Raw genomic sequence first — 16,868 nt, 5'->3', positions numbered from 1 at the left:
TGCCGGCGCACAAAGAAAGCTCGCGTGGATATTGACAGAATGCTGGGTTGTCAGACAGCATAATTGACAGCAGCCAGACAGTAAAAATACAGAGATATTGGAAACCGCTACATTTAGCCCCCTTCCAGATCGCTAGTGTAGGAGTCAATGAAGTGCAGACTAAAGATAAGCGATCGATTGTGAGAAATGTGAAGGAAGTAGGGGTTGAGAATTTCACGTGTCGAAATATCTGTATTGAACGTAATGGGCTGGCCAGTGTACGTGCTTACCGCCAGTGCGTGTCGTTCGTGTTGGCTGCTGGAGTGGTGTTGACTGCCGCAGTGTCGTCTGCTGCGGTTGTGTAGGCTGCTGCAGTGTCGTCTGCTGCGGTTGTGTAGGCTGCTGCCGCGGTATGGTGAGAGGGACGCTCGGGTTGCTCGCCGTGCTCCTGGCGGGGACAGGCGTAGGTTGCTGCCGCGGTGTGGTGAGCGGAATGCTCGTCGTGGCTGTCTCCCTTTTGGCGTTGATCTCCAGAGTGAGATGCTTGGGATCACGCGTGGAATTGTGTGGACGAGCGGGAGCGTGGGATGTGGTGTTCCGCTTGCGTTTGCGTCGAAGATTGCGACGCGGGCCAAAGTCAGGTGTGAACGAGCGCTCTCCGAGAGTGGTGACGGGGGGGCTTCACCGCCTGTAAGTGCAGTGCAGGCGGAGGCTTCGTCTTGTTGGGGGGTGAAGGAGGGAGGGCGCTGACTTCGGCAGTGGTGACGGTCGAGGAAAGTGTGCCGTAGTCGACAGCCCGGTGTTGTCGATCCGAAGTGGGAGATCGGCGACCAGTTGTGTCGCTGCCAGAGGGGCTCGTTGCCGCTGAAGTCTGGCTGGGCTGTTTCCCTGGTGCGTTGGAAGTGGCTGAGGTTTTTCGCCTCGAGCAGGGTGAGCAGCACTGCCGGGCGTCGTCGCCAAACTTCCAATGGAAGTAGCACTCGCTGCCAGCGTGTCGGATTTCGGAAGGAGTTCGCTTCCGCGGCGAGCTGCGCGGCCCGCCTCCATGGCCGCGGTTGCCGCCTCGGGACCGCTGGCGCCCACGCTCGTCGAGACGAGAGGCTATCGCGTACACCTGCGTCGTCAGCATGGCGACCTGTGCTGTGAGGTGCGCTACGGGATCTGCCGCCGGAGGACTGGGAGACGTCGGTGGGAGAGTAGCCGACGGGATGGGGAGAGACTGGGGGATGGACGGCGGCGCTGCCACTGTGGCGACCGATAGTGGCGTGGCAACCTCGATGATCTTGTCCGCTAGTTCAGCAACCTGCTCGATAGTGACTTCCGTGGACGTGGAGGCCAAAATCTGCTGAACGTTACGTGGCAGGCGTTGTAGGAACAGCTGCTTAAGGATGCTGTCTTCTAAGGTCGCGTCGCCGAGCAGCTGTTTCATGCGGCGTAGGAGTTGTGAAGGTTTGCGGTCGCCCAACTCCTCTGCCGTGAGCAGCTGATGGAGCCGCCGCTGCTCCGATACGGTGGTCCTCTTTATGAGCTCGGCCTTCACCTTGTCATAAGCGTCGGTGGTTGGAGGGGAGATGATGAATTCCCTCACTTCCTGCGCAATCTCCGGTTGCAGGGAGGAGATTACATAAGCGAAGCGCGTCTGCTGAGTAGTAATGCTCCTGGTAGTAAACTGCGCCTCTACCTGCGCAAACCAGAGGGCGGGGTCGTTGGGCCAGAAGGGGGGGAGCTTGAGGCTAACCGCCGTGACCGCTGGCGTGGGAGTCGTGGCAGCCGGGGTGGCGTTACCCTCGTCGGCGTCGGCCATTGTAGGAGTGAAGGAAGGAGGATGAACGGTGAAAGATGTAGGATGGGACGTGAAGTTGGCCCTAAACAATCACGTCGGGGTCACCAATGTAGATATTTGTGGTGCGGGCCTATAATGAAATACCTAACTAAATTATTACTCACCGAGTGGCTAACGGGACTTGAAGCTGAAGGCACCACCAGCAGGAATGGTAGGCGACCGTATCAGTAGTGGAATGCACTAGGGCACCAGAAAAGGTGTAAAGTGTCCTTGTAGGTTGTATTGCACTTCCCGAAATAATATGGACTAACTCCGAATGCACTAAGGGTGTCCGAAGACGACAGTGTCCCATAGAAGTATGTACAAAATATCCAGCAGCAGCGTGGAGTATCCTCCGAGTGCCGCGGCTAGCACAAGCGAGGGTAGAGTCGATCCACAGCTGGAGCGCTGGATAGAAGAACTGCACGGTCCCTAGCTGGTTGTGGTAGAGTCTGCACACCACAGACCACGCGCTAGCAGGACAGAAGCAGCTAGCGATGTGATGGGACGCAGATCGCGTTGAATGCAACGATGTAACGAGGCGCCGATCGCGTTCAGATCGCGTTGAATGCAGCGATGTAACGAGGCGCCGGTCGCGTTGAATGTAGCGATGTTAAGATCCCCAGGTTGGAGTGTAGCCTGAAGAAAGGGCGAGTCGCGATGAAAAGTAGCGAATGCCGCGAAGTACGAAATCCGGGAAAGTGTAATAATCCGTATTGTATAATCCGTATGAAGTGCCAGTCCACGGCGCGAGGTATCGTCAGCGCGAGAAGACGTGTGAAGTACATACGGACGTAGTATGCGGACGTGAGTGACTCCAACGATTAGGACGCGCTCTCGGGATGAAAGCTAATCGTGAAGTGAGGAAGCGTGGAAAATGAAACAGCGTGGTCGGAGAAAACATGTCACGGACAGGAGCTTTGAGAGTGGTAATTGGCTGATGGAGATGCGCAGCTCGCCACTAATTGGTAGCTTGTTTCCGTGACAGCAAAACAAGAGGTGTGTTTATGAAAATGCGACTACTGTTGGAATGTGAAATACGCGTACCTCGGCACGATGACAAAAGCGAAGAATGTAGTGCGCACCTGTCGTGTGCCGGCGCACAAAGAAAGCTCTCGTGGATATTGACAGAATGCTGGGTTGTCAGACAGCATAATTGACAGCAGCCAGACAGTAAAAATACAGAGATATTGGAAACCGCTACAACTGCATCACCATACACTGTACACAATTTAGACCTTATTATATAATTAAACATGGAGCATCAAGTGTCAGTCTTCTTATAACAACCCCGTTTGATATAATATGTCCTGTTGCAACACCAATGAAGTATTCATCGTTCATGATTACAATACACCATGACCATCGGGCATTGACATGTGATACATTAGGTCATTACATTGCTTTCTCCTTTAGAGGGTGTCCTGCAATCATTTGATGAGTGCTCTGCTGAGGCTCTTGACTATTTTGAATGTGAGATATGTGATATTTGCAAATTTTACAGTAGGCATACTGGGTACAAGGAGGCAGAGCAAGGAAGATGACTCGCGATGTTAAGCAAGGGACTTGATTCCATGAGGGCAGTCCTTGGCACTGTGTTGGACTACGCCACCCTGAGCCTGACTGATATCCTCCTCACAGCTCATGATGTTCAGTCCTTCATGCTGGCCATCTTTGTGCTGGGACTTCTCTCCTTCACCCTGTGCTACCTCATCTGTGGGCTGCTGCACAACCGAGAGAAGATACTTTATACAGATCATGGAGGACTAAGTGTAAGCAGGAAGAGTGGTGGGCATTCCACTCGGAAGGAGGCGCACTGGACCTGGAGATCCTTCCTCTTTGATCACTTTCGGCAGAAGCATAGACATGGTTGTGTGTCGCCTGTCACTCATTCTGGGAAGAGGTCAAAACAATGGATTGCTGTGAGTTCATATCTTCAATTAATGCAAACAAAGGGAAACTGTCAAAAAATGATGTGATATAGATGAAAAATTAGCAAAGAAAATGGGATTTATCAGGGCAATGGATTCTTGATGGAATGAGTTCCTGATGGAATATTACCATTTTCTTTTCCCATTTCTCATTTTTAATTACATGTTGTTCGTATCTTCAGTGTGTTTTCCAGAAGCTGTGTTGTGTTCACAAATGAGGCAACTCGTCTGTTACCTGACAATTTCTGACTGTCATGTGATAATGAAATTTCTGTTGGTTGAATCTGTTAGTACAGTAGATGCACTGAAATGGCCAAAAAAAAAGAAAGAAAAATGAATGAATATGTGGTTAATCATGAATGAATATAACTTTCTACCCCCAAGATCTCATCCAAATAAGTTACGACTCTGAGAGACAGCTATCAGAAACTGTGGCCCTTTGCCGTATATCACTGAAAAAAGTAAAGGCCTTCAATTTTTTGCCGCCAATTCTCTCAACAAATTGGCTGAAAAAAAAAAAAACCACCCCCCCCCCCAAAAAAAAAAAAGATATCATTCCCATTTGCGGCCGTCAATTCTGTTGACAAATTGGCTGACAAACAAGCAGAAATAAAAGCTATCACTCACAGTACACAAAATGCCTACTGATTCTTAGTAGTAATAATAGTAATAATAATGATAGTAGTAGTAATAGTAGTAGTAATAATGATAATAATGATAATAATAATACTTAACAAATAAATAAATACATAAATCCAAAACTGCAGAGAGAACAAACAGCAACCTTATCAAATGATTAAGTCTTTCTGTGACAAAAATGCTGGAATTATGCCAAAGAATAAGCCAAATGATACCTAGCATAATGCTACATGCTGAAGCATCAAAAATTATGCCAGAAAGCTTAATTGTGCCAACTCTGGCAAGGCTGTTACTAATCCTCACAGAGAACATTGTGATGTGGACATCCCCAGATGTTGTCGCTTACAGAGCTACATAGATCCTAGGTTTTCTGCTTGGACAGCTACTGATAGCAGCGTACCTCAGTGGAATTCATACATGCCACAAAATACTATGTATAGCTTTCTCTCAAAATCATGATGTTGTTTGGGCTTGTTGGTATGTATCCATCATGATTATGTTATTCCATACCTTCTACATACAGAACCGGAGTAGACAACAGCATGCCCCCTCCAACTTGCAATTTGACAACCACAGGTCTGGAAGCAGGAATATTATCATCTCATGCCGAGAGATCCCCAGGTCACAGGCATCCTTGTCTTGTGTGAATTGTGGCCTGTTGCCAGCTAAGAGGAAGTGCAGGTCAGTAGAATATTTTTGAATGGAAGCGACTCACACTTTTACCACCATTATTGTGACCTGATCCACCAAGATGTCATCTGATGAGTTTTGTGTCGCTCTTATCCAGGGAAATATGATGCTAATGATATAATATTGGTCTTGTTTCGAACTCATCAACACTTTGTAGCACGTCGTTGGATTACTATAATTCCATGCTTTTTCACCCTTTCTTGAAACATTAACAGACTGACTACTTGGCTTCATCACGTACCTGCATGGGTTTAGAGAATAGTCATAATTTTCCAAACTCCTCATAGCAATGTTAAAGAAATATTGATGGATGTTAAGTCTGTTCTTTCTTATTGGCTATTCATCAGTTATCAGCAATGTGGGGCATGTTGCAGGGCCAATAAGTCCTCCATCTGCTCTGCCCATGGCACTGGGGATGCAGCAGCACTGGTAATGGTAGAGACTGCTTGTGAGGAGAAGCCACTAGAAATCGACCTCAGGTGATTATCTTTGTTTATAAATAGAAGTGTAACTCTCTTTCCCTCCCCTCCTTTCTCACAATGGCAGAACCTTAGTATTAGAAACACTTTATTTTCAAATTGTTTGTCAATTTTTTATCTTTTATCTGTCTGTCTATCTATTTGCCCATACGCGTATGTAAGTATGTGCTTGTAAACCAGTTCATAATTAGCTCATGTGCACATTTGTACAAAGTGACCTTTCTTTTTTTCTCAGTTGGTTAAGGCATTTCTCTCATTTTCAAAACAAGGTACTGTAATGCATATGCTTGTCCAATGTAACAATTTGAATTATTGTTCAAGCAAAGAATGGACCAGGTGACCAGAATGGTCTGTCAATTAACACTTGGGGGAAGCAGCCATTTCATTGTTTTGCATCAAATGCATACAACAGTAATAAACTTTTTCTGTTGATATTGCCAAATACAAGGTTTGTTGCAGTTAGATGATGTGCTGGCAAGCAGTGATTGCATATACATAAATGTACTGCCAGACAATGGTTCTCTTGGGAATTTGGGGGTTATGGGGGTAACAGATCAAGGGTCAAAGGTCAGGTTAAAATGCTAAAATTTTACTGAAATTACACTTTTTCTGTATAACTTGAAGATTACTCAATGCATCAATTATTATCAAACTAGGTATAATGAATGCATTACTGTGCAGTGGTTCTGTAGGGAAAGATTTTGGCCTTGGGGTCAAAGGTCAAGTGAAAATGTAAAAATGTCACATTTCCCCCATATTTTGAAAATAGCTCAAAGTATTGTCATAAGAATGGATGTTACCAGTGATTGTTTGAAGTATTGTGGGCCATGGGATTACAGGGCAAGGGACCAAGGTCGAATGAAAATGCTCAAATTCCCAAATACTTGCTCTCTGAAACAATCTAGCCATTCATCCAATTAAATCTAGTTCAAGGAAAGTAAACGCTCGACATATTTGTGACAAACGTGTCATTTCAATATTTTTGCCAATTATGTGAAACTGCTGTCTCACATTGTCAAGACATACTCTAGACCTATTAGGAGAACCATGCGATATGGCGAGACATTCCAGTTGCCATAGCAACATTTCTAGTTTTTCCGTGCATTGAAGACAATTATAAATGAATTCAGAACTTATCATCTGGGGATCTACAAAATATACAGATGTATATCTTGCAAAAAAAAAAAAAAAAATATATATATATATATATATATATATATATATATTTATGTATATATACAAATGTATGAAACATAATAAGACATCGTGTGGGAACATGTCATAGAATGAATATGGGGTATTTTTATCTCTTCCTTGTTCTTCAACTTTCTGTACAACTATACAATGTACATGTATGTTATTCTCTCTATATGTTCCTCTGCACCTCAGAATAGGCCACTAGATCGATGGCGCATTATGAATGCTGTTCCTCTTATTTTTTTTTTTTCATTATATTAGAAATTACATACATTAAAATGTTTTTGTTTTGTGTTTTGTCAACCTGCAGCTACATGAATTTGCGTAGCTGCCCTCAACACATAGGCTACCTTGGACGCCAGCTAACCGTCTTGAATCTTTCCAACAACCGTCTCATCTCACTCCCAGAAGAAATTGGTCTCCTTGGAGGACTAGAACAGCTTTTTCTGCAGTACAATTGCCTTGAAGAGTTACCGGTAAGATCCATGCTCTTGTCCATGACATGGAATATATGTCTGTTTATAATAATTTTCTTTAAGTCAAAGATATATTCCTTTATCATTCACCGTTTGGCTGGACTGAATGCAAAGGAGCAAAGTTTTTAGAAGGCTATGTTTATACCCTATTTATGAAGATGTGATAGCCTGGTGTTTATCTTTTGAACATGTGTAATATAACTACAGTCCTATGTTGTCTTTGAGACCTGTTGCTTGATCTGAGAGTGATGAATGCGAGGGGTTGTCAAGCTGCTTACTTTATGATGATTGATCAAATTGCAGGACGTATTTGCAACAAGTCTCATGGCACTGGTGTTAGATAATACAAGTCCTTGAGAGGCCATGTTAGCCATTCGTTTTGTTACTATATGTACCATATCATATGTGACCTTGCATCACAAAATCAACAAAAGTCGCCTGCGCCAACTTTAGGCAAGGACCCAAAACAGGTGAAATGGGTCCACCTAGTCAACCTTTACTTTCTTATATCTTTTGAAAGAGCAACCTTTAGTTTTTATAATTCCAAAGTTTGGGATCATTAAACGAATTGGAAGCTGTGTTTTCAGCAATTTTTCTGCAACACGTTTCAGCAGAATGGTGTGAGTAGGTATGTATTTAGGACCCTTATCATTTCTTTAAAACCCTTTATACACTATTCACTTTCAACTCAATAACTTCTTAAAAGATAATACTACTGCTTGGAAAGTTAGCATTGGCCATGATTAGAGAATGCTTTAAAAGTGTGCCAAATTGCAGCTTAGTCTGATATTCCCTTCATTGTGGTTGCCATGGAATTTTACATCATGTTTTTTGCAGCTTGGTGAGATTAATCACCTGAATAGACCCTAAACTTCAAAGAATCTTTTCTCAGTAAACATTTTCCAGGATGTGTACTTTCTGTCTATTATTTAGATAAGTTAGGAAAGTCCATTTGTAGTGAGTTATACATCATTTTAAAACTTAAAGTCTGCTCTTTCAGAGCATACCCTTAATTGAAAATCCATGTTAGGTGACTTTTTGTTGGTTTTGTGATGCAGGGTCACATATGTATACTTTCATCAAATATAAATCTTTTCATTAATTATTAGTTCATAACCATCCTTACGTTAGGTAAATTGATGTAAACAAGATTTATTTGTGTGTCTGTGTAGGTTTTCCCTTCTAAAGCATTCATTATAATTATTATTATTATTATTATAGTTGTTATTATTATTATTATCATTATTACTGTAAGAGTGGAAATTTTCGCGCATTTCGCGCAACTAGACGCTGGCGTGAAAATAAAAGCATGTGAATATTTTTACATGCCTTATGTTCCAGTAGTTAATGTCTTAATTTTGCGCAATTAAAAACGCGCAAAATCCATCCTACCCGGCTGAGCGCAAAAAATTTCCACGAAGTGGTGCCGGAGGCAATATGTTTTCGGGTCGTCTGTCCGTCTTTCCGTCCTTCCGTCCATCTGTCCTTAATCAATTTTGTGGACAGAGTAACTAAAAAACTGTGTGAAGTATCCTAATGAAACTTGGCATGTATATGTATGAATGGACGAAGTTGTGCCTTTCAACTTTCAGGTGCACATGCTCAAGGTCAAAGGTCAAAAGGTCAGAGGTCAAGTGAAAGTGCTAAATTTCACTTCTTCCTCCATATCTTGAAAGACACTCAAGGTATCATCATAAAACTCATTAGCATATTCATGCATGTTGTACCTAACAGTGATTCTCTTTGGAACTTTGAGGTAAAAGGTCAAGAGTCAAAGGCCAGGTTTAAATACTAATATTTTACCATTTAAACTGTAATTACACTTTTTCTCCATACCTTGAAAATTACTCAGTGCATAAACTTATAAAAGGGTCAAAAGTCAAGTAAAAATCCTCAAATCCCCAAATACATTTTTTTTTTTTTTGACTTGCACTCTGACAATTTGGTCGTTCATCCAATTAAACCTAGTTCAAGGAAAGTGAATATTCAGCACATTTGTGACAAACCTGTCATTTTAATATTTTGCCAGTTATGTGAAACTGTCATCACACATTGTAAAGATATTGTACTATAGACCTATTAGGAGAACCATGCATTCATGGCGGAGGCATACCAGTCGCCGTAGCGACACTTCTAGTTTTTTTTTTTTTTTTTTACCAAATCAAATTGCAACATAGAGCAGATGCACATAATAGAACCATACAATGTATGCCTTCCAAGTTCTAAGTTTCATAATCTATATTCTGTTGTCACCATTGTGTCTTTCCAGAAGTGTATAGGAAACTTCAGCTGCTTGCAGGAATTGGACTGTAAAAACAATCACCTGCAGGAACTACCATCCACCCTGGGATGCCTGGGCCAGCTGACTGTCCTTAATGTGACCAACAACCGCCTCCGGGAGCTGACCCCCAGCATCGGTCAGCTTGCCCACCTAGAGGAGCTGTGTGCCCACTCTAACCTGTTGACTACTCTGCCAGATGAACTGTGCAATCTTGTTAATCTCACAATGCTGTATGTAGGTAAGCTGCCAGGATTTTCCCCTATCATTGCAGCTTAACCTATTTGTGACCCTGCACCACAAAACCAACCAAAAGTCGCCAGACATGGATTTTTAGTTTAGGGCAGATTCTGAAAAAGCAGACTTTAAGCTTTAAAATGATATGTAACTCAATTAAAATGGATTCTCCTAACCTATATAGACATTGGAAAGAAAGCACACACTCTGGAAAAGTTTGAACTGAGAAAAGAGGCTCTGAAGTACAGGGTCTATTCAAGCGCTTAATCTTCATTAAGCCGTGTTACCTGTGCCATGAGTGGGACAAAAAAACACGATGTAAACCACTGTAGCAACAACAATGAAGGGGTTATCAGATTAAGCTGAAATTGAGCATGCTTTATTAACACACTCTGTCCATGATAAATGACAACTATCGAAGCAGTAGCATTATCCTTTAAAAAGTTATTAGAGTTTAAAGGAAAGAGATTTTAAAGAAATGAAAAGGGACCTATAAGAAAAACCTGATCACACTACTCTACCTAAAAAGGGGCTGTAGAAAAACTGCTGAAAACCCACTTTCCCATTCAATTTATGATCCCAAATTCAAGAATAATGTAGGAGAAGAATAGCTCTTTCAGAAATTATGGAAAACTCAAATTTTTTGTTTGTTTTGTGATGCATGGTCACATTTAGTTTATGAGTGACACCCTTTGCGAGATGACAGTAGGCATTGTACTGAGCATAGTATTTGGTATATCAAACCAGTCATAACATGTAACCATCATGCTTCTCACTTCTTCTTTTTTTTTTCCTGGAAATGGATGCATTGCCAGCATGAAGAATTTCCCCCAAAAAAGATATGATCACTGAGGAAGAGTTATAGCTATATGATCAGAGTCTAGTCAGTGAGATATGAATGGATTACCACTAATGTTCTCAATGAGAAGAATGAATTTTGACACTGTGTAGGAATTGTCAAATTGATGGATAAAATCTGGTATTTTGCCATGTTGGTAACTGACAAGCTTTTTAGATAATGGTGTACTAACCACAAACTGATTCAATTGAAAGACGTTATGAGAGTATGGGATTACAATTAACAACTAAAAGTTAAGTACCCAAAAAAGGTTAAGTATGAAACCCAAATACAGTCATTTCTGTCTATAGTGGCAACCCAAGGGATACAGAAAAGTGGCTGTTATAGTCAGATGGCTGCTATAGACAGGGTCTTTAACATGAGTTTCCGGGGGGGGGGGGGGGGGGGGTGGGAATTGGTTGTAGTGGCTGTATACTGCAGGTGGCCGCTATTAAAGGCAGGTTTGACTGCATACACGTGGATTGTGTGAATGCAGCAATATGGCAGAGGCCGCAGGATGCTTTTCGAGGAGAGGAGGCTGCAGGTTAGGGGAGGAGGGAGGGTCGGTGGTAACCCCCTTGTTTAAATGGGAAGAATTTAAGGACTGAATCTTTAGAAAATCTTGACATTGTGATTTTGTTTACTTCTTCATTCTCCCCCCCCCCCCCATTACTTTACCAACCCCCCAAAAAGGAGGGGAAGGGGTGCTGCAGCCCTTCCATTAGTGAAACACATCAGTGAAAGTGTGAGAAAAAGTGGACAATCAATTCAAAAGTTATGCATTTTTAAAGTTTTTGTGCCACCAGTGCTAGATGATAAAGACAATTACTTAACAGGTCATAATGTCACGTGAGGAAAACTGAAGAAAATATAAAGAAAACTCAACATATTTTCACTTTTTGGCATAATGATAGAGCACTTGCAGAAAGCAGGGGGAGTAATATTACTCTTAACATATGTCAGCCTTTGCTGTGTTACATTTTTATGTGCAATACTGGCCATGTTTTCTTGATGAACTAGACTAGACTAGACTTGTGTATTTTATCCTGGGTAGGTGAAAACCCTCTACACAGACTGCCTCTTGCATTTGGTCGTCTGGTTCGTCTAACGGAGCTGGACTTATCCTCCTGTGAACTGGAACTTCTTCCTCCCTCACTCTCGCGTTGCACATCTCTCCACAAAGTCTGGCTGTCCAACAACAGGTAACCGCAGGACGCAAAATCCAGCAAGTATAAGACGAACAGATCACTTAAAAAGGAACTACATGTGGCCAGTGCCATAAACCAGAAATGTCTTTTTTTGTTTTTTGTTTTTTGTTCCAGGAACGAGATCTTCTTGTGTTGCAGAATTATTGCGCGAAACGTCGAGGGGGTGGATCCCCCCCCCCCCCCCCCCGGCCTGATTAGGATTAATGTTTGGGACAATAGGTGCTACGCTCTAGGTAATAAAAGCCAGTAGTGACACATATCCTGTACTCATTACACACAAAATGCACATCAACACTGATAATGTGTCTACCTCAAAATCATCTAGGTCTAGTGGGTCCAGCTGGGCGATGTTTTCTGTTGAAGCAGAAACATTCTGTCATCCAGAAAGAACATAAATGTGTGACAGACATATTGCCGATGGGGCAACAAGACCTTGTATCTACAAAATGTCAAATGTTCAGGAGAGTAAAAAAACATGGCAGCCAAAGCACTATATCAAATGGGATAGCCTTACCTTTGACATGCTGTGGTGGCTTCATTTTTGGGGTAGGACAGCTAGGATTTGGACAGGACATTACTTATCTGATTATCTGACGATAAATCCAAAAAAGTCATTTCTACCAAAATTTGAGATATAAGGTCTTGTCACCCCAGCGATGATATGCAAGTCATGCATAAGCAAATAATCAACGTTGGTGAAGGTGATGGGACAAACTATCACTTCTGAGGCGATCTGGATGTACAGTTGTAGCTATCTTTCCGAAGCGCAGCTGAGGAAAGATAGCGTACACATTCAGATCGCCGAGGATATGATAGTTTGTCTCATTGCCTGAAACTAAAATAAGTTCAGTTAGACCCTCGCAACCTCAAAACTAACAACACGCAAAAATGTCCTCCAAGTAGCAATTCGCGAAAATATCTGTACGCAAAAATTTCAGCTCGTACAGTAGTCCACAGTGCAACGCACTTTTATTTGGCGTGTACTCATCTTGCGTTAGGACTGTGTGGACTGTGTGGAGATCAGCGAAACAAAACGAACTTTTCTTCTCAGGTGATGTGATGGGCAAAACTACGCTTCATCATGTGATCAGCTCTGGACCAATCCTATTGCAACATTCTTAGTATGTGGAATATAAAATCAAATATCCCACATTATGAATGAATCATCACAGACTTACAGTACCACAACCCGACAAGAGTTCAGAACCGAGATTAAAAAATATCTTGATATTAGTTGTTCAAAATCGCTTTAAGTTTGATTAAGAAGGGGAAGTTGGCTCGATCTGAAGAAAATTTGTCTTTGCTAATTCTGTTTCCAGATTAACATCTCTGCCAACCCAGATAGGAAGGCTGCACCTCCTAAAGGAGCTTCATGTCAGGAACAACCCACTCACATACTTCCCTGCCTCTCTCTCCTACCTACAACTTTACACATTTAGTGGTAAGTGGTAATTGATGATGAAGGAGGAAAGAGTAACTTTGATACACTGATTCTTGAATATAATCATTGTAGCTTTGTGGATTATCAGTTGAAGTGTTTCATGGTGTATGAGATCAAAGTAATAAAATGTTTTGTTCACTGTACTACAGTGGGATCTTTGCAGGCAGACAAATGTAGTATGAAGTGATTATGAGAGACCAAGAAAAGAATGAGGCACAGACAACAGAAGTAAATTATGTAATTATACATTTTTTGCTACATGTGAAGATGAAAAACATTGCTGTTGTAATATATTGTCTGAGACAATGTCTCCCAATCCAGCTGATAAGATATGACAAATGTCATAGGGGAGCAAAAAAAAGAAAAAAAAAGATGAATATAAAAAGTGTCTTCAAAGATTGGTCCTGTTAAAGAGAGCAAGTCATTCAAAATGTTTTCCATACACATTGTAACACCAGTATGCAAGTGTAATCATAAGACTTGCTCAAACCAGGTCATTATAGCATAGATTATACCCTTAACCAATCTTTCACTCTTTAATTTTGAATATAACAACAAAAAGTACTAAGCATTAATGCATTCATTGTGCCCCTCAGTGAGCCAGGAAAAACTACTGAGTGAATGGGATGAGCCTGTGCGGCTACAAATGACTGTTCAGCCAAAGACGAGTGTGCCTCCCCTTCTGGAACTGGCAGCCAGGTGTGTTGTTGGATGCAATGTTTGTTGGAAAGAAGGAGATCTACCTACCAAGCTGTCAGGTAAATTATTATAGTCTGCAATGCAGGATGTTCTCCAGATCCTTTCTCCATATGATATGGCCACCATTCTCTACTCTATTGAATTTTAGTGCCAATAGAAGACATTTTGCTGTACTGATGTTGTAGTGACAAGGTAATATAGAACACAGTTTTAAAATCAAGTACAGGTGTTTTATCTGTCCTGGCTTGTTTGCCTTACTGCACTGTTGGAAAGATATGATGTAAGTATTCTCAGCATCTAAGTATGATGTCAAACCCAAACACAATGCCTATATGGGGATTCAAAAGTGCATACAGCTCTATTCAAATTTGACATCTTCCTTTGCCTTTAACAGCAGTAAACAACAGAGGCACATTATCAACCTACATGTAAGCATACTTGTCAGTGCTGTGATATACTATGTAAAGTATTTCTATATATGCATTTTTTATTGAAATGATGGTAATGATAAAAGTGATAACAACAACAAATCATAAGTAACAGTAATGGTGCTTAATCTTTCTTTTAACCTAATGTGAATACTTCCCCTTTCCGCTAGACACACAGTAAGAATTATCCTTCACTCTTGCCCCTCACAGAGATGCTGGAGAGTGTGCGCTGGTGCTCTTGCTGTGAAGGGCCTTTCTTCAATTACTTCAGCTCTGAGCTTGTCTACGCCAACATCGGCATATTCCACCGTGTGCCCCTCTACCAACAGATCTGCTCCCCTTTCTACAATGTGCGCTGTCAGCCAGTGACATTGAGTAATCATCAGGGCTGGTTGCAATGAGTGGCAATGAAGGATGAGAATGAGAAGGAGGTCGTTTTTAACATCAATGATAATGGTGCAATTGATTTCATGAATTTATGTGTGTATTAAAGTAATTGCATTGTTGACAAGATATTTGTGGATGCCAAGCTGAATTATCAATCTGAAATACATAGCTGTATCGCCGTATATTCCTCTGATACATCTTTGGTGTACAAGGTCACACTTTCCAAGAGCAGAAAAAAGGAGTAACATTCCAGCAAGGTGCACATAGCAGATAAGTGCAACCTTCACTTTTGAAACATTTTTTTTTTTTTTTTTAGTAATCTTCACAGTGAATGGTGCAAGTATGTGGGAGTTTGTGTATTCATATACATAAAAGAAAGTACCGGTATAGCCAGTTTCTCTTGAAATGAAGTTTATTGTCAAAATTGTAATAGGCATGGGAACAGAGGGTAGCAGAAAGAAAGGGTGAGGTAAAATTTTCTATGACTATCTGTGAGAGAAAACAACATGAACAGAACAAAGACAGTGTCATTAAACATTTCTAACCTTTCCAACACTTCTGTGGTTGATTTTGCCAAAGCGAGTGAGTTTGTAGCTAGAGGGGTAGGGGAACATGTTGGTATCTTAATGAAGAGAATCAGTATATGCATGATTACAGAGTGAAATAGTTTGATTGGTGGAGTATTTCATAATTTGAAAGACGAAATTGCTGTAGGGCAGTCACAAATGCTCTTCTCAACAAAGTTGAATGTTGGCATCCTTGAAAAGCTCAAGTGTATTTTATGTCATCAAAAATATCAGCAAGCATGTTAACCTTGTAATACTGATGTGTCATCTGTGTATTTGTTATTAGTGATTAGAAAACATCGATTTTATACCTCTTTCCTCATGTGACAAGAAAAAAAAAATCATAATCATTACAAGCATTCATTACTTATGATAGAGCACATTTATTTTTGTTTCATTTGATTGACATTGATCTATTTTCTTATGCGACAAGAAAAATGACAAATTGCATGATAACTACGAGCGGCTATAAATGTTTACAGGTTTTTAGATTGTATTGTCACTCTCTGTTTCATGATGTCATACTTCTGTGGAACAGTAGTTCCTAATTTGAGATACAAGAACAGTCATAGAAATGTCAGGAAAATTTTAAAAGCTTTCATTTGCAGAACTCAACACACACTTCCAGTAACAAAATTTTCTGGTATGTAATCATTTCATAGTGAAACAAGACCAGAGTGATATCATTTAGAAACAGAATTTTTGGCATCATTCTTAACTCCTGTCCATATACCTTAAAAGCCTACATTTTCTCATCATGTGTGATCATATCTATGTTTGGTTTTATTGTAGTACACTTATAGATAGAACAAGGGAACAGACAGGCCCAAAAGAGGCCTTTTTTTTTTTTTTTTTTTTTTTTTTTGCTAATTGATGAATGTTGCCTCACTTATACTACATGAAAACCCCATAATAACTAATTCATTTTAACAGCAAAGTACTATTTTTGATGACATGAATTCGGTGGTCCCAATTTTCCATTCCTGTATGTAGTTGTTCACTTTTTTAGTATGTTTACAATGAGGCAGTGTAAAAAAAATGGCAGTCCAGATGACCTTGGTATACTGGGGTCTCCCTGTATGTCCTTTCCTTCATTTTTGTCCCAGTTTGATAATTGATATGAATTGATTAATTTTTCTTATCAAATATTTTCCGTGTGCTTGCCAGGGGCTTTCCTCACCTACATGTACCATTAACTACTTTTTGCAATGTGTGCAACACAATTATTAAATGTAGACCAAAGAACTGCAGTATGTAACATGGAACAGTTAGACAAACATCTATTTATTAGAGGTGTGAGAGCAAAATGGATTGATGAACACTGGGGAAGAAGTCTATAATATAATCATTTCTAACTTGATCACATCATAAGTAAATCTTACTTGGCTCTGAGGTCTTACACATTAAATTTGTCAATGATTGTAAATTAATTTTAGAATGCTTGAATAATGACCTTTGTGTGTACTTACAAAATAAGTTTTCACCTTTACATGCTGTACTTACCATTGCAAAGTTCTGAACATATGAAGTAATGCAAACGATGCACACTGTGATCATTTGCTCTCTAGTACAC

General features: G+C 41.0%; 1 protein-coding gene and 1 pseudogene across 1 annotated transcript; one reads left to right on the top strand and one right to left on the bottom strand.

The window, feature by feature from the left end:
• Nucleotides 1-265: 265 nt before the first annotated feature.
• On the bottom strand, nt 266-1,783 carry LOC140233171 (uncharacterized; annotated as a pseudogene).
• Nucleotides 1,784-3,351: 1,568 nt separating this feature from the next.
• LOC140230003 (uncharacterized) lies at nt 3,352-15,717 on the top strand. Its single transcript, XM_072310210.1, has 9 exons — nt 3,352-3,723; nt 4,895-5,052; nt 5,409-5,540; nt 7,048-7,213; nt 9,483-9,732; nt 11,621-11,768; nt 13,094-13,215; nt 13,812-13,973; nt 14,553-15,717. Exons 1-9 carry the CDS (start codon nt 3,352-3,354, stop codon nt 14,741-14,743), a joined length of 1,701 nt encoding a protein of 566 aa, XP_072166311.1. The 3' UTR covers nt 14,744-15,717.
• The last annotated feature ends 1,151 nt before the right edge of the window (nt 15,718-16,868 follow it).

Source organism: Diadema setosum, chromosome 1 (assembly GCF_964275005.1).
Source record: "Diadema setosum chromosome 1, eeDiaSeto1, whole genome shotgun sequence".
Lineage (NCBI taxonomy): Eukaryota > Metazoa > Echinodermata > Echinoidea > Diadematoida > Diadematidae > Diadema > Diadema setosum.
Note: the sequence above shows the minus strand (reverse complement) of the source record. Positions and strands in the feature narration are given on the sequence as shown.